Source organism: Chinchilla lanigera, unplaced genomic scaffold (genome assembly GCF_000276665.1).
Source record: "Chinchilla lanigera isolate Chin_1 unplaced genomic scaffold, ChiLan1.0 scaffold00112, whole genome shotgun sequence".
NCBI classification, from domain to species: Eukaryota; Metazoa; Chordata; class Mammalia; order Rodentia; family Chinchillidae; genus Chinchilla; species Chinchilla lanigera.
In genome coordinates this window covers 4,687,655-4,707,472 of record NW_004955513.1, presented here as the reverse complement: position 1 = coordinate 4,707,472, position 19,818 = coordinate 4,687,655, and the positions used below count along the sequence as shown (strand labels likewise).

The 19,818-nt window shown below is 56.4% G+C and overlaps 1 protein-coding gene across 6 annotated transcripts in view; it reads right to left on the bottom strand.

The window, feature by feature from the left end:
* Positions 1–3,190: 3,190 nt before the first annotated feature.
* The window catches only part of Camsap1 (calmodulin regulated spectrin-associated protein 1), a 54,467-nt gene continuing 37,839 nt past the window's right edge, over positions 3,191–19,818 (bottom strand). For all 6 annotated transcript variants that reach the window (XM_005408534.2, XM_005408537.2, XM_013506691.1 and 3 more), the window contains 12 exons: positions 18,183–18,322; positions 18,002–18,098; positions 17,099–17,273; positions 16,026–16,117; positions 15,534–15,618; positions 12,967–15,403; positions 12,119–12,255; positions 11,563–11,771; positions 11,182–11,284; positions 7,938–8,053; positions 6,508–6,626; positions 3,191–4,177 (listed from right to left, as the gene is read on the bottom strand). In XM_005408534.2, the coding sequence (XP_005408591.1) occupies positions 3,875–4,177; positions 6,508–6,626; positions 7,938–8,053; positions 11,182–11,284; positions 11,563–11,771; positions 12,119–12,255; positions 12,967–15,403; positions 15,534–15,618; positions 16,026–16,117; positions 17,099–17,273; positions 18,002–18,098; positions 18,183–18,322 (4,013 nt within the window). In that variant the 3' untranslated portion in view covers positions 3,191–3,874. The remainder of the gene's footprint in view (positions 4,178–6,507; positions 6,627–7,937; positions 8,054–11,181; positions 11,285–11,562; positions 11,772–12,118; positions 12,256–12,966; positions 15,404–15,533; positions 15,619–16,025; positions 16,118–17,098; positions 17,274–18,001; positions 18,099–18,182; positions 18,323–19,818) is intronic.

Sequence of the window (19,818 nt, the reverse complement as noted above, 5' to 3'; positions counted from 1 at the left end):
GCGCGAGGAAGGGCGGGGGCTGGCTCTGCACGCTTACCTGCACACTTCTGGACACACACCCCCTACTTCCGATCAATGTCACTTTTTAAAGGTAGATGAAAATAAACAAACCTTACAATCTGGGAAGCAGGAGCTTTTTGTTCAATGGATTCAGCTGCCGCTCAGGGCAAGGCAAACAACGAAGCAGAGCTCACTTCAGGGAGGGGCTCGGAGTGGCCAGGGCCCTGCGTGTCCTCCGGCCTTTTTTCCAAGGTGCCTGCAGCCCTGAGCTCTGCTTTCTCCTCTCCCAAGGCTACGCTCCCTGACAGCCCCGCCCGGTGTTGGTGGGTTGTAGACCAACATGCATGCTGCTATCTGGGGGCCTTAGCACCTCGGGCCCACAGCCGCACCTTCCTGGGCAGCCTTCCTTCCTGGGGTACAGGACACAGCTGGTCCTCCTGCCTCATTCGCTGCACTGAGAATGGAAGCCGGGGCCTCACACACAGGGGCAGGTGCTCCCCGCTGAGCTGTAGCCAGCCCCATTTACTGATTTGCTGACAGTAACAGAACTTGGCAGCACAGCTGACACAGCTAAGCTAATGTAACTGACATAACCCACAGCCACGTAACTCAGCTAAGCTGAGGTAACGTAGAAGCGAAGCGCTGGGGGCTCGGGGATGAACACAGGCGCGGCCCGCTGAGTCGGACAGTGCCGGGGCCGCGCTGAACCGCTGCAGGTGCGGCCACCTCTGCTCACCACCACCAGGACCACCCTGCAACCAAAACCAAAGTGACCACCTCGGACAAAATCAAGTAGTTCTTTCTGGATTTTGAAATCCTGTATTGTTTTTATGCTCTTTTGTGTTTGTCTTCATTGCTGTTTTGTTATTGTTTCTTTCTCTTTAAAATAGAAGAAAAAGTTGTTTTGGAGAACGGAGATGAGCACGTTAGCTGCAACTGAAGACACTGCTCAGAAACCCAGCACTTCAGGCCGCACGCTGCGTCCCAGGCAGGGGCCCCCACGAACCACGCGGCCCGCTCCTCCTCCCAGCCCAGGGAGTGGGCACTGCGCCCATCTCCCTCTCCACACCTGGGCCATGGACAAGATCGCTTCTGCCAAGGCGGGAGCTGCCGGGCTCCCGGGATCCGGGCGACTCCCGACACCAAGGCCTGGGCCAGCACAGCAGGCAGTCACACTCAGGACCTCCGCACCTGGGCGTGGGCTCCCAGAGCACCCGTCTCCAGCACAGAACCACTCTCCTCAGGCCGGGTCTCCACCCCATGGAAGTCGGTTCTGCCATGATGCTGGTCTTGCTCAAGAGGCGATCACAGGATGTGCTGCAAAGACACAAGGCCCTGCCACGAGCCAGTGCAAACCACTGGGCTCCGGCACTGCCCCAGCCCCGTCCCGGTCCCACGGCTGTCTGCCACGCTCAGCCCCATCCCCAGGGCTCTGATGAAGCCCCTCCCTCTTGGCTCTGGAACAACTGCCCAACCCAACACCTCCCTCCCAAAGGACGGGCGCTGGGGCGTGGGACAAGAGGGATGGGGACACCTCGGCAGCCCAGGGTTCATCCGGGCGGCTCTGCTGAGTCCCCACCAGAGGGCACAGCCCGGCCAGAGAGCGACAGTGAGGCATGGCTTCCTGGCTCCAGGAAGGTGTGTGGCCTGGGGCCGTGCACTGCCAGCCAACATCCCTCATGCTGTGACACATGGACAGAGGCCAGTGAGGTGGGATGGCTTTCAAGCACCCAGTCTCATTTCACGGGTCAAATCCACTTCACAAAATAAATGAAAATCTGTGAAAGGTCACCCAAGTTAATTATTTAACAGAAAATTTTATTTCAATAAATACTTTTCCCTCCAAATAACAATTACAATTTTAGGGATAAAATCATGATCTAGAAGTGACCAGTGTGTTGTTCCACCTTTCAGCAATGCCTGAGTGAAGAATATAGCTTGGGCTTGTAGAGTCAACTGGAGACCGCACTGCAGTCCCACGATGAGAGAGGGGTCAAAAGGACACCAGGGTGCTCAGCGAGCACACCCTGGAGCACAGCAACCAGGGAGGCTGAGGCAGGAAGAACCCACGCTTGAGGCCAGCCTGGGAAACTCAGCAAGACCCTATCTCAAAATAAAAGTGTTTTAAAAGGGCTAGGGTGTAGCTCACTGGTAGAGCGCTTGCTTGGCATGCACCAGGCCTGAGGTTCATCCCCAGGACCTAAAAAAATAAGAAGGGTGTGTGGGGGAAGGGAATATGGCCCTCAGCCAAAGTGACGCGATCTGGATACTGCCCAGCCCAGAGTCAAGTGGGGCTGAGCCAGCGCCTGCCGCAGCCATGGCAGGCAAGTCCTGTGGAAACCCAGCTCGGGCTGCAGTGTGGCGAGGGCTGTGGAGGAGGCCGGAGCCGCCAAGCGCAGCAGGGCACGGCCACCAAGCACCGTGCTTGGGGCCCGGCTCCACACAACCGCGAGGTCCCCAGACCCCAACAGCACCAGGTGAGGCTCATGGGCACACACGTCCTGGTGCCCACACACGAGGGACGCGCAGCACTAGCCCGCTGAGGCCCTCTCGGTGCCTTCCTGCGTAGCCAGGGCGATGTCTGGGCAGGGAGGAGAAACGAAGCCCGCGTGTGGGGAGGTGGTGGCAGACCTCACGGACTCTAATGTGTGGTGCTGGAGACCATGCAGCCCGGGGACAGAGGCCGCACGGCAGTCAGGCCTGCTCGGGACGCACCGGGATGCAGTGCACGGCAGACTGCACGACCTCCTAGGGGCGGGGGCGGGGCGGGGGCGGGGCCAGGCAGGCGCAGCTCCCCTCCACCTGCACAGCACACTGCCTTCCTGTACCTAAGGGGGTCACGGAACAGTCACACGGGACTCGACTCATTCTTCGAGTTTTCTGCAGTTCAGGACAGATTCAAGTAACACTCCCCAAACAACGTGTGCAAACGAACATGTCGGGCTGTGGGCTCTTCCAGCGGCTGGTCCACCACACAAGCACTAGCCAGAGGGTGCGAGCCCGGCCCTTTGGGGTCCGCTTTGCAGGAGCACCGGGCACCCAGGGGACCCACAGGAATAGCTGGGAATGACCACGTAACTGCTTCAGATAGGGAACAAACGGTCCCGGCCTCACAGGCTCCCAGCGCACCGCTGCCCCGAGAAGCAGAGTGGCAGGCAGGCGGCCGGGAAGCACGCGCAGAGCGGATGGCTCCGGTACCAAAACTGTCTTTATTAAAGTGAACAGACCACCGCGGGCTGCCGCGCTGGCCTGCACCAGCCGCCAGTGCCCTCACGGTCCTGCTCACAGCAGAAGCAGCCCCTCCGCGTTTGTAAACGTTTTTAGCAAAGACAGACGTCGCCCATTTCAGTGCTCTTAGTGAACTGGTGTTCTCAGTAAACTTTGTCTGAGCAGCAAGGAACAGGATGTTGTTCAGAAACCTCAGAACTAGATACAAAGGTTGGCAGTAGACACAATCAATAAATATCATATAATTTTGCAAATGAAAAAGATTTCCCACACGGACTCCTCTCATGAAGACATTCAAACACCCGACCAAGGGTGCCTCTGCCCCGATCCCGGGTGACCCCGCCGGCCAGCGCGAGGCTCAGGCAATGTGCAAAGGGAGCAGGAGGCCGGAGCACAGGCGGAGCTCATCCTGCAGAGCTTCAAGGAAGGGAGACGCACAGCCAGGGCTCTGCTCACGGCGTCCTCATCTGAGGCCCGGAGGTCAGCGGGGCCACGGCAGTGTGGCCTGGACACTTGGCGTCCATAGCTCCACTTCTGGACAGAGGCTCAGAAAAGGTCCGTGACCCTGCACGCTTCGTACCCATATGGAGGAAATAATAAATACGGATCTCACCGGCATGTCCTCTCGGACCCGGCCGTGCCGGGGTCACTTACGAGTCTGGGTCTTCTTTGGCACTGCGGGCCGCTTGGGCTGCCACAGGTGGCTGTGGATGGTGAGCGCGTCCACGCTGACAGACATGGTCTTGGCGGGGATCAGGTTAAACTGCTTCCGGTCCGAGCTGTACTTGTAGAGCTTGTCGATCATCTTCTTGGTGATGCTCTTGGGCCCCGTGCCGGTGAGTTTGTAGATCTCCTCGGTGTCGGGGTAGTAGCAGTACAGCGCCCGGAACTGGCAGCCCGCGTCGCGGAACAGGATGATGTAGTGGTTGGCATCGCACTTCTCCAGCTCCTGGGTTGGGGGAGATGAGAAGCTCTGAGTGTCCCTGTGACTCTCAGAGCCCAGGTCTCCACAGGCCCTGGGGCACGACGCCAAGGCAGGGGAGCAGCTAGGGAAGCAGCCATGTGCAGTGGAGCTACTTTCCACCAACTACAGCTTCCCATTCCAGAGAGCAACAGGTCTGCCTGGCCGAGGGCACGGATGGTAAGCAAGGGAAACGCTTCTCAGTGTGTGTGCACCACACGGCCCCCGGGAAGGTGACCCACATCGTAGCCATCAGAAATGGAAAGGACACGCCTACTGTGTGGGCTGAGGATGGGGACACACTCGGTGATGGTAGGACACTATGATGGCCCAGCCACTATGGGGAGCCCTGACAGTCCCCGTCCAAGTACTCAAGAGACAACACCATAGACGCGCACAAAAACCTGCACTGCAAGTCTAAGAGCAGAGACAACCCGCACACCTGCCAGCGGATGCAGGGGACCCACAGCCTACTGAGCCTGGGATGCTGTCTGTCCAGGTGCCCACAACACTCAGGAACCTCAGAAACACTGCTCTGGGCCAGACACCAGCCCAAAGGTCACACGTCCCAGGGCTCCGCAGGCGACAGCACGGGCACAGGCACGCCCAGAGACAGAGAGCACCCCGGGTGGCTCTGATCAGGAACACACTGCCCAAAAGCCTGCACCTCCAAAGGGTGACTCTGGGGGGCAAGATGCACCTCAACAGAGTCATGACCGACAAACAGAAGCCGTGGCAAACAGGCTACATGGTCCACGCCCACCGCAGAGCTTGCTGGAGGGGCTCTGGACAGAAAGTCCTCTTCCCATCGGACCCAGGAACAAATCTGTCTGGCTCGGTTTCCCCCCAGCGGTCCTCACTGTGACTCACGCAGAGCGTCTGCAAGCTCGTGACCCTTCCCTAGCATCACCCCACTGCCACCAAGACAGTGCCAACTCCTGCTCCTGTGCCAGGATTTGCCTCAGGGACTGAGCCACACAGCTGCAAGGACACGGGGCCTGCCAGGCCTCCTCGTCCTCCAGCTCCTGAAGCCAGGCTGTGATGGCTGCTGCGTGCCAGGGTGTGGCTCAGCAGCCCCTCGTCCGGAGCCTCTCCCCCGAGTCCAGGGAGCGGCCTGGTCTGCTCTTGCCCTCAGGAGTCAGCTGCCCAGGCCACCGGGCCAGCATATCTGGTACAGGAGGCACCCAGCACCCGCACCTCCGGAGGGCTCCGGGCTTCCCACCACCAGTTGGCTGTGTCCTCGGCCCAGCAGAGACCTGAGACCACTCTCCTCTGGCCTCGGGCGCCATCCTCCTGCCCTTTCCACCCCTAGTCTGTCCCCCAGCCGAGAGGCAGGGTCATCCTGGCCCACACCTGCACCACTGCTTCATAAAAGGAAGTGCAATACCCTCCCGCCACCTGAAGCCCCACAGAGCCTGTCCCACACAACCTCTCCTCCAAGCGGCCTCTAACCTCTGGCCTCCTTCTGCTCTGCCAACACACAGGCCAGCTTGTGCGAGGGTGCTCTTCTGCTTCCTTCTCCTGGCTGCACCCACCCACATCTGATCCTGCCTCCTGTGCGCTGGACTCCCTTCACTCTCTCCCTAACCCCGGGAGGAACATGCCGACTTCAGTGAATGAAGGCCTGGGCCCTGCTCAGGCTGCACTGTCTGCACAAGGACGGTGGCGCAGAAGGCAGGGCCCACGGCCACATCAGCGCTTGCAGAAACCGTCTTCGAACCCTGGTTCCTCCCAACCAAAGCCCTCCCGCGGCTGAGGAAGGGCGAGGGTGGATACACCCTCCAATGCTGCCTCTTTGGCCTTCGTCCCAGCTCTGCCCTAGCCAGGCCTCCACCCTGTAGAGACAAGAGGCCAAGGAAGCATAAGGACGACCCAGCACAGCACACTGGACTGCTTCACGCCCAGGATGCCTGGCGGCCGCCCTTCCTCTACCCCTGCCTCACACGGCCCCTCCAGAACAGTGGGAGTCCTCATTGCCAAGTGCTCTACCAATCTACCTTGGTTCCCAAAAATGTAGGCCTGTTGGACTGGGACTGGCCCCTGCATGCCCCTGCCTGGACAGTCCTCTCCCTGGTTAGGAAGGACCTGGGGCCGCTAGGCTGCGCTCTGCCCAAGTACAGGGACTCCTCCACTTCCCGCCTGCCCAGGTCACTCTTCCCGAGCACACCAGAGTCCAACCAAGGACGCTGTCTGTTTGCTGGCACCCAGCCACCTACTTACTCTCTTGTGGCCAGGACAATTTACAGTGACCGAGACACAGCCACGCCCCCGGCCCCCGCCCGGGCCCCCATAGCTGTGGCAGCACGCAGAACACTTGCCTCCAGGACTGAGTGCTTGTGGGGCTCGTTCACCTTCCCAGCCAGGCAGCAGTGTGACACGGCGTTGTGGATGATTGGCTTGTTGGACTTGCTGCTGGGTTCCTTGAAGAGCTTGGGACCTGAGAACACCAGGCCAAGGTTTGCAAATTGATGTTCAAAGGCAGGAACACACATGAGAAAGAGGGAAATGCTACCTCAGGGTCAAGAAGCAAGCAGGCGGTACCTAGGTATGGTGGCGCACACCTGTAATCTCTGCACTCGGGAGGCTGAAGCAGGAGGATCATTGCGAATTCAAGACCAGCCTGGGCTACAAAGTGAGCTCAAGGCCAGCCTGAACTGCATAGTGAGACCTTGTCTCAAAAAGACAAAAAAAAAAACCAACCAAAACAGACATCACTGTGGGCATACGGGCTCCCCTGAAAGTGGCTACAAAGGACCACTGCAAATGTACTAAAGCAAATTCCCAGCAGAAATTTTAAAAGATAATAAAAGATAGCTGGGCTTGATGAAGCATGCCTACAAACCCAGAACTCACAAGGCTGAGCAAGAGATTCACTCTGAGTTTGAGGCCAGCCTGGGTTACAAAGTGAGTTCAAGGCCAGCTTGAACTACACGGTGAGATCCTCTGTCACCAAAAAAAAGGCTAGAGATATAGCTCTGCAGCATAAGTGCCTGCCTGGCAAGAGTGAGGTCATGAGTTTGATTCCCAGTACCAAAAAGAAAAAAAAAAAGATAGATAATTAACAAATTAAAGTACCTAAGGACTTACCTACTCAAATTTCTGCTTCCTTTCTATAAAATGACAAACCTAGGAAACTTTACTTGTTTTGGTGGTACTGGCAATCAAGCCCAAGCTGCAGAGGAGCTGCATCTCCACTCCTCTCTGTGGATTAAGACAGGGTCTTGCTAAATTGCCCAGGTTGGCCTTGAATTTGTGATCCACCTACCTCAGCCTCCCAAGCAGCTGGTATTACAGGCATACCCTACTACACCTGGCATAAAAATCCATTTTGAGAAAGCCTAAGGTTCTTTCCTGGTACCACCAAGAAAGACAGAAAGGAAGACAGGAAGAAAGAAAGAAGAAAGGCAGAGAAAGAAAGAGAAATGGGGGAGAGGGGGAGAGGGAGGGTGGCAGGGAGAGGGAGAAAGGGAGGAAGGAGAGGAGAGAGGGAAGGAGGGAGGGGGAAAGGGAGAGAGGGAGACAGAGGGAGGGAGGGAGGGAGAGGGAGACAGGCAGTTCAAAGCCTCAGACCCCGACTGCCCAGGGCATGGCCACCCCCGCAGGGCCAGCACCCACTCTCCTCAGGGCTCCTGCAAACCTCGAGCCAGCACTCGGCACCTTCAGACCCAGGTGCAGCGTGAGACCTCCCAGAGCACGCACAGGCACGAGGCTAGGCCCTGACAGCTGATAAGGAGGGGTGAGCTGTCACCTGTGTACTCGGCCACTGAGGCCAGAGAGGACGCTGCTGACGCTGTCTCCCAGTCCCGGTCAGTGCTTCTGCTCGGGTTGCGGCTCAGTATGGGCAGAGCTTCCAAGGACTCGACTCTGTGGGCACAAGAGGACACAGGTGAGGGTGGCGCAGACTCGGATTGCATTTCTCCCACCAGCACTGGAGCAGAGGAGCCCTGTGTGGAGCGGCCGGCGCTGGCACTGTGTGTGTGTGGGGGGTGAGGGGGGGTGGAACACAAACAACATGCATCTCCCCTGGGGGACGAGCGTTCGTCTGCCACGGCATCTTCCGGAGGGTGCTGCCACGCGGGCAAGGCCGTGGTGCTGCCGGCTCAGGAAGCACAGGACGTAGTTTGGTCCCTTTGCTGCTGCAGCCCAGGCACAGGGGCCGCTGTGGCCCGACTACAAAGCCCAGCCTTGCGGACTCTGGTCGGGGCTCTGAGCCACACCTGCAGGGATGTCCCTACCATGCCTAGAGGGCAGAGCGGCATAGCTGCTCTCTGGCAGAGGCAGGCAGTGCCACTGCGGAAGCCCAGAGCTGGGCTCCAGTAAGACCCAGGAGTGCTCAGAGGAGCCCTGCACAAAGCCAGCAGATGACAAGCTACCAATGTGCACAAGGACAGGAAACCACAGCCACTGTCAGACAGAGTGGCGATGGCCACACGAGGTACACACCACACAGGGACGTGCGGGCAGGAGTGGCAGCTGCCACTGAGGCCAACACCACGGGGGCCAGGCAGGGGCTCCTAAAGCCTTAGAGTGAAAATTCAGGGACGTGCAGACAGGTGCTCTGGACAGGGACTTTCTAATCACAAAGGAAAATTTTAACAGCTAGTGGAAAATGGCAAACAGCACCTTATATGACCTACGTACACAGGACCTGACCTGGCCAGAGAAGATACCCTGCCCGGCCACAGCCGGCCACAGCCGGGAGCCTGTGCTCTCATGAGGAGCTGGGCCAAGCCGGATCCTCCATGGGGAATAACTTCCACTAAGACTTCTGAGACAGCCAAATGCAGCCAGGGTATAAAGTCAGCACATGAAGATCAACAGCGTTCCTGTACCACAGTAATGCACTCACTGAGAAGTTAAGCAAACAGCATCGTCCATAATAGCACCCAGGAAAACTAAGTACTTAGGAATTAATGTAACTAAGGAAGTGAAAGACCTCCACGATAAAGACCTCTACAACAAAACTACAGTGCTCGGAAAAAGGAGATCCAAGAGGACGTCAGAAAATGAATGGAAACCCCTGCTCCCGGACAGGCAGAACCAGTACAGTCAAAATGGCCATATGTCAAAGCTGACACAGAGAATTAATCAATCCCAGTCAAAATACTAACAGCATTCCTCACAGAACTGGAGAAAACAATCCTAAAATTCACAGGGAACAAAGAGACTCAGAATAGCAAAAGCAATCCTAGGCAACAACAGCAGAGCAACAGGCCTCGCAGCTCTGGATGTCAAGTTGTACTACAAGGCTATGGTGATAAAAACGGCATAGTACCGGCACAAAAACAGACATGTGGATCAGTGGGACAGAGCAGGATGCAAAAACAGAGGCACATCCATCTATCTGATCTTTGACAAAGTGGCCAAAAACATACCCTGGAGGAAAGGCAGCTTCTTAATAGATGGTGCTGGGAAAACTGGCTGTCCACACTCAGAAGACTGAATCTGCACCCGTACATCTCACTACCCACTAAATTAAAATCAAAATGGATCAAAGATCTGAATGTATTTAATCTGCTGAAAGATAAAATAGGTAAAATTCTCGAAGACACTGGCACAGGACAAGGGCTTTCTGAACAGAACCCCAATGACACAAGAAACACCTAGAATCAACAGATGGAATCACATCAAATTAAAAAGCTTCTGCATGGCAAAGGAAACACCCAAGCAAGTGAAGAGATACCCTACAGAATGGGAAAAAGATTTTTGCCTGCTACTCTTCACAGGGAACTAGTATTGAGACCATATAAAGAACTCAAAAAACTTAGTCCCCTCCAAATAAAAGACCCGTTCAAAAAATGGGCCAGTGAAATGATGGACACTTCTTAGAGAAAGTACAACAAACACATGAAAAAATGTTCAACATCTCTCTGGTCGTTCGAGAAAGGCAAAGTGAAGCAACACTGAGATTCCGTCTTACTGCAGAGAGAACGGCATCATCACGAGATCAAATAATGGCAAGAGAGGAGCCTTCCACACTGTGTGGGGACGCAAACGAGTACAACCACCATGGGGATCGGTATGGAGACTGAAAAAAGCTGGAACTAGAGAGCCCACCTGAGCCAGCCATGCCTTTCTAGGTATATCCTGAAACAGCTGAGGGCACTGTGTTACAGCGATCCCTGCACAGCCATGTTCAAAGCAGCTCAACTCACAACAGCTAAATCTTGGAAGTGGCCCCTATGTCCGCCAACAGACGAATGGATAAAGAAAATGTGGATTTACACACAGTGGAGTATTACTCTGCCGTTAAGGAGCACAAACTTGAGTCATCTGTAGGAAAATGGATGCACTTCGAGGCTATAATGGTAACAAATTAGGCACACAAGCTTAAGTATCAGTTTTTCTTACGAGAAACCCAAAATACAAATAAAGAACAAATTAAAGATATATAATAGGAAATAGGGAGATAGATTTCTTGTAAATGGGAAGGGAACCAAGGGAAAGAGAGGGCAGAGCAAGGGGATGGAAAAGAATTGACCAGTGTTACGTACACCTTCCAACTGCCCAAGAAAATTCTGCAAACTTGTACTAATAAAAACTAACACCGGAGAAAGAAATGGCAAGGTCAAGCGAGGCCAGCCAGAGCGAAGGAACTGTCCCAGCTAGGACACACGAGAGGCACACAGCAGGGACCCAGCTTCTGGGGCTCTGCGGGGACAGCAGAAGGCACATGCATGCAGATGAGGGTCAGTGGGAGGTGCTGGCAAGAGACGCTGCTGACGGTGCAGGAAAACCGTTCTGGGAGACGCGGTAAGGGGATGACGACGAGGGACCGGGAGCTGCCATGATGCCCACCTGGATGGAAAGCGGGGCCCAGGGCAGAGGTGGAGCCCACCCTGAGCCCGGCAAAGGATGTGAGGCTTCCTGCGGAAATGCCTGCAGCTCGGCCACAAGGCTGAACCCATCAGATTACAGGGCCAGAGCACCTCGCAGCCTCTACAGTCAGAATCCCCTGCCCTCCCGAGTGAGCCGCTGCCGGCCCTCCTTACCGCTGCGAGGGCGTGCCTCCTGAGTGCACGCTCTCAGGTTCTGTCGTTGCTGCAGAGGCCAGGGACAGGCTGGAGCCAGAATGCGTCCGGCTCAAGTTATCAGCTGCAGAGATAAGCATTGGGCTTTCAGCATCCTGCCTGCCCACCCCCGCCCCCCGCCCCCAACTCGTCAGAGAGCTCCTTGGCTGGTTGGGCAGGTGTGGCCTCGCCACCAGGCTGCACCGCACGCCTCCTATCTTGGGGCCTCCTTGCACTGTGGGAGGGTCCTGGCAGCCTCCCCCACGCACGTCCCAGAAATCCCAGCCAGCCAAGCCAACGGGCTCGACGGCGCAAGCTCACAGCCAGCACGGCATGGGACTGGGCAACTCGCGAGCCACTTACGGGTGGAGGAGCACTTGGTGCCCGAGTCGCTGCATGACTCCTCACGGTGCACGGACTTGGGACGAGGCTTTTTGGGCTTGGACTTCGGCTTGCTGAGCCCTTGCTCCTCGAGGATCTGCTGCTGCTTCCTCCGCAGGTACTCCTGCTTGATGAGCTCTCGCCGCGCCTTCTCCTCCTCCTTGCGGATACGATCTTCCTCAGCTTTGCGTCTAGGAGCAGAACCAGTCCACAGCCGTCCAGAGTCAGAGGGATCCTCACCAGAGCAGACATACACACCTGCCCTGGAGCCCCAGGCCACGCTTCCCAGGTTACCCTCATGGGACGCTGGGCCTTGGGCCGCTTTCTACCTGGGGACTCAGTGGTCTCTGCGGAGCCCTGCAGCACGGAGACCCCTTCCTGTGCTGCACACAATGGCCTTGGGAGGCACTGTCATGGGGACAGCAGAGACAGCTCACAGGGCCTCACTGTGAAAACTGAGGCCCGCTGTGGAGAGGGCTGGGCCGAGTGCTGTGCTGGGGGAAGGCGGCAGGAAGGAGCTGCCAGGGGACAAGGTTACCGGGCCTCGTCACGCTTGAGCTCCACTTCAGCCTCCAGCTGCTGCTTCCGCACCCGTGCCTCTTCTGCCTTGCGCTGCTGCTTCAGCAGGAAAGCTGCCCGCTTCTTGGCAAGCTCATCTTCCGCCTTCTGTTCATCCTACAAACAACACAGACATCATCCTGTAGACGTGACGAGGGGACAGAAGTCCTTCAACCACTGACGAGACTGTATACGCTTGGGAAACCCTAAGAAACCAACTCCGTGAGCCGAGTCAACACATCTTCGTGTGCTACGGGACCAATGGAAAAGAACCAACCACTCAGAGGTGTCCAGTTGGACACCTACACCTGTAAGCCAAGCCCTAAGCGACCACACCAACATCCCACACACACAATGCAAAGCCGCGCTGCATGGCACCAGCAGGCCGAGTGGCACGGTGGCACGGTGGCAGGAGGACAGCACCGCCAACACAGAGGAGCAGCCCCAGTCCCGTTCCACTTCACCGCCAGTGGGGCGGGAGAAGAAGGAAAACTTGTCTGAGAGGCTCTCTGTGCCCAGGCTCTCCACACCTGTGGAGGGCAGCCTGGCCTTGGCGATTCCGTAGAGCTTTCCCGCTTCACTAGTGGTTGAAAAGTCATCAACAGAAAAACTCTCTGCCATTCGGGATCACGCCATGAAATCAGACCCCAGGGCCGATGAACAGGGCTGGGGCCCAGCCTCACTAGCAGGGATCAAGCAGCTGTGGCCACACAGCTGGCTTCTGCCTGGACTCTGGAGCCTGCACTGGACCGAGGTTCTCCGATGCCCCAGCAGTTGTGGGCGTGAACCCAGCCTCAGAGCCCCACCACAAGCCCATCGCCCACGTACCTTGAAGAAGAAGCCGACCCCGGGCTTCTGGTCAACGTCACTGATGAGCTCGGTCGTGCTGTCCTGGCCCGCCACCTCACCATCCTCGCTGGGGGCCTTCAGGTGGGACAGGTCCACCTCGATGAGGCTGGCCTTGCTCCTCAGTGGCTCTTCCACGGAGACAGCCTCCTTCGCAGGGAGGAGCTCTTTGCTGCAGGAGCTCAGCTCTCCCTCTTTCACGCTGGCATCTAGAATTTCTCTGAGGCCCATCTGCTCCGCAATGACATTGGGATCTTTGGATGAGGACAGAACAAATGTCCGCTGGTTGCTCTCGTCATGGAGCCGGTAACTGTCGAAGAGCCCCTTCTCAGGAGGGTGGCTGCTGGGGTCTGCAGCCCCGTCTGCTCCTGGTTCGGGGGGTGTGCGCTGTGGGTGTCCTTGGGGGAAAGGGCGCAGGTGTGGGAGGCCCTCCATGCTGGGTGTCGGGGTTTTGCTCCTGGAGGAGCCCTGCTGCCTGTCTTTCGGAACTTTGAGCTCCGCTGGTCTTCCGGAGCGGGAGTTCCGGCCCTGGCCCAGCCGGGGCGGTTTGCGATGACCAGCCACCCCAGGAGGTGAAAGAGGCTCCACAAAGTGGATGGCAGCCTTCACTTTTTGGTCCTGGGAGTTGCTCTTGGAGCTTGGCATCGGGATGGTTGGGGACTTCATGAGCAGCTGCTCCTGCTGTTGTGAGATCTTCAGTATGGCTTGCTGCAGCGTGCTGATGGTCTCATTCAGCTTCTCGATGGACAGCTCACACTCGGTCACATCCACACCCTCACCCACCCCGTCCTCCAGCAGGGCCGTGGAGATCATCTTGCTCTTATCCATGTCGTGCAGCACGGCCGCCTCTCGGGGTCTGTGAGGCTGGACGAGAGCTAGGCTGTCTCCATCCACATCCCGAGACTCACTGAGGCCCTCTCTCTGCTCGTCCCGGGCCAGCAAGCCCTCTGTTCTGGAAGTGCCGCTGTCCACCTCCTCACCATTGTGCTGAGCGTACTCCTTCGCAAAGTGCTCCGGCCGCAGCGGCTGCGGGGCGCTGTCCGCCTTGCCCTTCTTTACCACATGCAGGAAGGCGGCCTTGCCCAGCTTCAGGCGCTGCCGCGCAGACAGCGCCTCCATCTTCTTCTTCTGTGCCTCGATAGCCCTGCGCTTCTCCTCCAGCTGCATGTGCAGCTGCACCAGCTCAGAGGCCAGGAGGCTGGCGGCGTCCCTGCCATGCCTGCCTGGGCTCTGCTCCCGCTTCTGCCTCCATGTGGTCAGGGGCGCTGGGCAGCTCTCTGAAGCATCGGGCGTGGTCTTCTGGGAGCTGCTGGTGCTGGACTTGGTCTCATAGCTATTGAGTCGCTGGAGCTTCCGCTCGGCGAAGCTGGTCATCTTCACACTCCCGCTGGCCAGGGACACGCTGCTGAGCTGGGAGGCTGTACTCAGGCACGGGCTCGAGCGGCCACTGGCGCCGTCCTTGTCTTCATGCTCCCGCACCTTCATGTCCTCCTGCAACTTGGCCGATTCCTCCTCTCCAGCATAGGCAGTGATGACCAGGGGGTGATCCTCACCAACGAAGTCCTGCTCCGCATCCTCTATGTCAACCACGTCGGAGTCGGAGTCCTGCCTCAGCAGCGTCCAGGGTTCCGAGTCTTGTGAGCTGGGGCTCTTAGAGCTGATGCACAACCTCCCTTCCGCATCCTCATCAGCCCTGCCCACGTGAAGGAAGAAGCCATCTGCAGGCTGACCCTGGGGCGACGGCTGGAACCCACCGATGGCCAGAGGTCCCCCACGCACTTCTCCCAGGGTTTCTGCTGATCGCAGATGTGCCTCGGCAGGGTTGACGCCTGCCACAAACTCTGAACAAGGAATGGGGGTGAAAGTCCTGTTCAAGTCCCGCCCACCATGAGCCCCAGTCACTTTCTTTCGTGCCAGTGGCTGGGGACCCTCGCTGGACCGCTTGGCTGTGGAGCTCCTCGGCCTCCCTTCCCCACACTCGTCCTCCTTGGTAATAATCTGCTTCTCCTTTGCTGGCCTCAGTACTGCCGGCATCAGGGGCTCCAGGAAGAAACTGTCAGGCTTATTCTCCATAGTGTCCAGCTGCCTCTGGGGAGACCTGGCACTGGCCGGTAGAACTGGCGCACGAGGGGAGACCCTGGTGACCTCCAGGTCCCCTCGGTGGGCAGTCACATCCGTCCTAATGATGGCCATGAGCTCTTCCTCTTCGTCCTCAATACTGACGTTGCTCAGGAGGCTTTTCCCATTGGCCTTCCCGGCCGTGGGGTGCGGCTGGTTCTGGGGTGTCAGGTGGATAATGTTGGAAGCCAGGCTGTCTTTGCTGATAGAGCGGGCCAAGCTGATGCTGTCACCGGAGCCAGGGTCCACTTCACAGCTGGTGGCATGATGCAGTGCGAAGGGTGTTGGCTGGGACACAGGCCTGAAATTTGAGCAGAAGCCATGGGTGTGGCACTGTGTGCAAGACAGTGCTCAGCACCGCCCGCGTTACAGTTCAGGTTATGGGGGTCCAGCGAGAACCGCAATGGAAGCATCATGTCAGAGAGACTGACCTGTTTTTTTTTTCCGGCCATGCTACTGCTGTGCCTCGTGGCTGACCATCAACTCGGGTTAGAGAATTAGACCGATGTCGCTGATCTGCAGTATGGAGGAATTAACATTCAGTATTTTAACTCTGTACCACTGGAAATGCTTACAGCACAAGTATCTTCCCAGGAAATGACCTTAACTTGTACACCAAAACTACTCAAGGAAAGCAGATAATCACACCAACCCCACTGACAGTCTCAGTAACTAATGTGTGGTGTAACAACCAGCCCCACACAGCAAGGGAGTGAACCTCAGTACAGAAGTTCTTGCTTCAGTCCCCACAGCAATCCTGTGTCTACGTAGGATGTATTAGACCTGGGTGGGACTTTCACAGTAAGACTGTAAAATCAAGATACACAGCGCAAACGAGGGTTCACCATCTTGTTCCTAACCAGAGCCAGATCGTTCACTTCGGAGAGGTCTTGTGTTACAGAGGGAGGGAGGCATGCTCTTACCGGTCGTCTCCTCGGCCTGTGCTGCTTTCTGCTGCTTCTGCCTTAGCGGCAGTAGAGGATGGGACGGGCTAAATGCAGAAGTTCCCTTCCCACTAAATGGGAAACAATTGGGGAGAAAATCATCATTTATAAAACTTCAATTTCAAAAGCAAATGCATGTGAAACAACAGAGACCATCAAGACTTTCTTCTCAGCTGTGAGCAGCTTGATAGGTTTCCTGGGAAATACTGCTACACAAATGAGCCACAAGACTACCAAGAACTTCAAACACGGGACAAAACTCCAAAAGCTGCACACAGGGAACATACTGACTTTGGGTCAGTGCACAACACAACCAGTTTCCAATTTCAACTGTAAACTCAAGCCACGAAGGTTCCATTAGAGATAAGCCAAAGTAAAAATAGAAAAAGTGATTGAAGGGTGTGGTTCTCAAAACTGTACATTCCTGGTTCAGTGAGAACCAGGGAACCTCAGCAACAAAGACTGCCTCAAATTAACACTGGAAATGCGGACAAGCCAGGCCCCTGGAGGGGCAGGGGCAGCACAGCCCACCCACTCGGCTGTCACGGCTGGGCACATACGGACTCATGGGTGTGAAGACACACACTCGTGATGGAGACCACAGGCACAGTGCTACACGCGACGCCACGCCAGCAGCCCGAGCTTTCGGCTAGCAGGCACGCTGGCCATCATACTTCAGAGCACTTGGCCAGGACAATCACAAAGGTGTGAGCAGGGTGGAGGGACTGCAGGACACCAGCAGGCGGGGCTGGTGCCAGCCCTGGGCCTAAAGAGGCAAATGCAGGGAGAGGCCGTCCGGGGGCAGAAGAGAGAGACATGGGGCGGGCAGCAGGCAGGAGACTGAATGCTAGAGTGAGTGGCGAGGGGAGAGGGAAAGAGCAGACACAGGGGCTGAGGACTGGCGCAGGTCCTCCCAGGGGGTCTGCGCCAGCGGACACAGGAGGCCCCACCAAGTGGAGCTGCTCATGTCATCTGTGTCTTCCGGGAAACAAGCACTATACTACTCGAGCTGTGGAGAGGAAATGACGGTCCAGACTGAGAGACAGACTCACAGACATTCAGCATCCTCGGAGTGGAGGTGGTACCGGAGCCCACCCTCAGCAGGCAGCGCAGTGGGCTGCAGGTCAGCTGGGCTCATCGCAGCAGGGCTCCCCAGAAAGCTGCGTTTGGTGGCGTTGGAGATAGGCACAGGGGGGCGGCTGCTCTTCTGCTGTAACACTGTTTTAGCTGCAAAAGTAGCACTCTTACAGGAACTCATAAGAAACAGAAAACCCGCTTTTTTTTTTTGGCAGGGATCTTCCTGCCTCTGCCTCCTGTGTGCTAAGATTAAACCACCACACCTGGCTAAGCCTACATTTTTTGTCTTTTTCAGACAGGGTCTCACTATGCAGTTCAGGCTGGCCCTGGGCTCACTCTGTAGTCCAGGCTGGCCTTGAACTCGCAAGGATCCTCCTGCTTTAGCCTCCCAAGTGCTGGGATTACAGGCTGGCGCCACCACACCCAGCATGCCTGCATTTTTATAAGCATGAAAGTAACAACTTTTACCTGAAACTGAACTTCTCCAGAAAATTAGTGTCAAATTTAACAAATGTACTGTATGATGTCAGATACAACTTTTTTTGTTTTGTTTTTTGAGACACAGTCTTGCGGTGTAGTTCAGGCTGGCCCTGAACTCACTATGTAGTCCAGGCTGGCCTTAGACTCATGGGAGTTCTCCTGCCTCCGCCTCCTAAATGCTGGGATTTCAGGCATGCACCACTATGCCTGGCAAATGCTATAAATATCATACCAAATTGTTAAAGGACTACAGAGACTGGAACAAGAAGAGCGGATAGAAAAGGTAAGCTCAACCCATGGGGTCCCTGTGTACTGCGCAGCCCTGCCATTAGCTGCTCCAAACCCTTGGATGCACCCCCAGTGATCCCTGGGATTCAGCAGTGAATCAAGTCACTCACCATCTTTCAGCTCCTGAACATCCCGGGGCTGAACAAAATCGGGTTTGACATTTTCAAACCACCAGAAGAGCTCAGCAATAAAAACCATAACATTGGGCTAAAAGAAAAACGAAAACCAAGATGAGGATGTACACACACACTCATACACAGCCCGCAAGCATGACTGGGCGGCTGTCCTCACCTTGAGCACTAACGGGGCGTACAGCATGTCCTCCAGAGTGAGGTAGAAGCACTTGTTCAGGTGCTCGTTGGCGAACTCTCTCAGGAGCCGGATATTGTACAGGCTGTCAGCCATGGACGGCACCTCCTTCAGGCATATATCTGACAGACACGGAGGAGCAGGACTCAGCATGTGCAGACCCTGCATCACAGGGGTGCACGTGGGCACAGGGCCCTGAACAAGGGCACTGCACGTAGGGGAGTGTTGGTACTCAAAGGAATGATGTCAGGGGATTTAAAAATACATGGAGTTTCCCAAGTGACATTCAATGTAGAAGGAACATCTTAAGGGAAAAGCGGAGACAACTCCAGGATTTGAATTCAGTGGTTAACGTTGAAACACTCTTTTGAGATGGGCTTCTAAAATGAAGAGTGGCCATGACCTCTCCACCCGGGAGCCGAGCTGCATCTGGGGGGTGAACAAGTTCCCTGCGGAACCCAGACCCTCTGCACAAGGTCCTGTCCATGCTGGCAGAAATATATATTCTAAGTGTCCAGGAAGGTCAGCCATCCTAAAGTCAAGAGACTGCACAGTGTGAGCCTCCTCCACGAAGCTGCAGGACACCTGCTGCACCTGGGGCAGGACAATTCACGACATCAGGCTTGCGGTGCAGAAGCACCACAGGCCCACTGAAAGGGCCTTCTATGGAAAAGCATGTTGTCAAGGGCTCAGAAGTGCGTATAAGTTAGATTTTCTACTCAACCATCTTTAGTTGCTTTTCAGAGCCAGGTCCTTAGCCTAAGAACAGAAACTTCTGCCTCACATGCAGTGGGGTGTCACCAAATCACACAATGGCCACCTGTCACCAGGTGTGACCAGCCGGTCCTATCTGTCCCGAGGGGCTTTGTGACCCAACACACGGGTCCCCTGCACATTGCCTCTTCTCTGGGCTCTGCGTGCAACTCCCTGCTCCACCGACACTCTCGAGCCGAAGCCACGCAGCTCCCGCCAAGACAAAGCCCAACAAGAATGGTGGCTCCAGAGCAAGCACCTAAGGTCCTCCTCTTCACAGTAAGCATGGCTATAACCTGTGACAGTTTAAGCAAAAAATAGTGGAAGAACTGGATTATAACCCACTGACAGAAACAGACAGCAGGAAGCCACAGGCTCCAAGACAGCAGGAGAGGAGCACACTCTCCATGCAGCAGACCCTTCTGGCCAGCAATGGGCAATGTGGCCACACTGGCACAGAAAGGCAGAGAAGGAGTCTGAGGACAAGGGCAGAGGCAGAGTCCAAGGCCTCTCCCCCAAGTGAATCAACCAATTCTGAAGGAGAATCTTCCGTGTCCATGGGAGCAGTGTGGGGAAAGAGCAGACCATGACCGAGGGTCACTCTACCACCCACTGACCTTCCAAATGCTAAGGCCAAGACAGCCAAGGGGCAGCTCAGCTGGAAGCTGGAAGCCGCACGGAGGATGAGAGCTGTGCTGAGGCCATCACTGGGCTCATGGGCTGGGCAGAGGCCAGGACATGAGTGTGGTGGTGGGAGTGTGGTGGTGGGAAAGGCTCATAGGGGACCCTGGGGGCCTGTAGGGTCCCTGATCACCTGTGAGTTTAAACCAGCTCTGGGCAATGCATGAGCAGGGGCCTTGGGCTC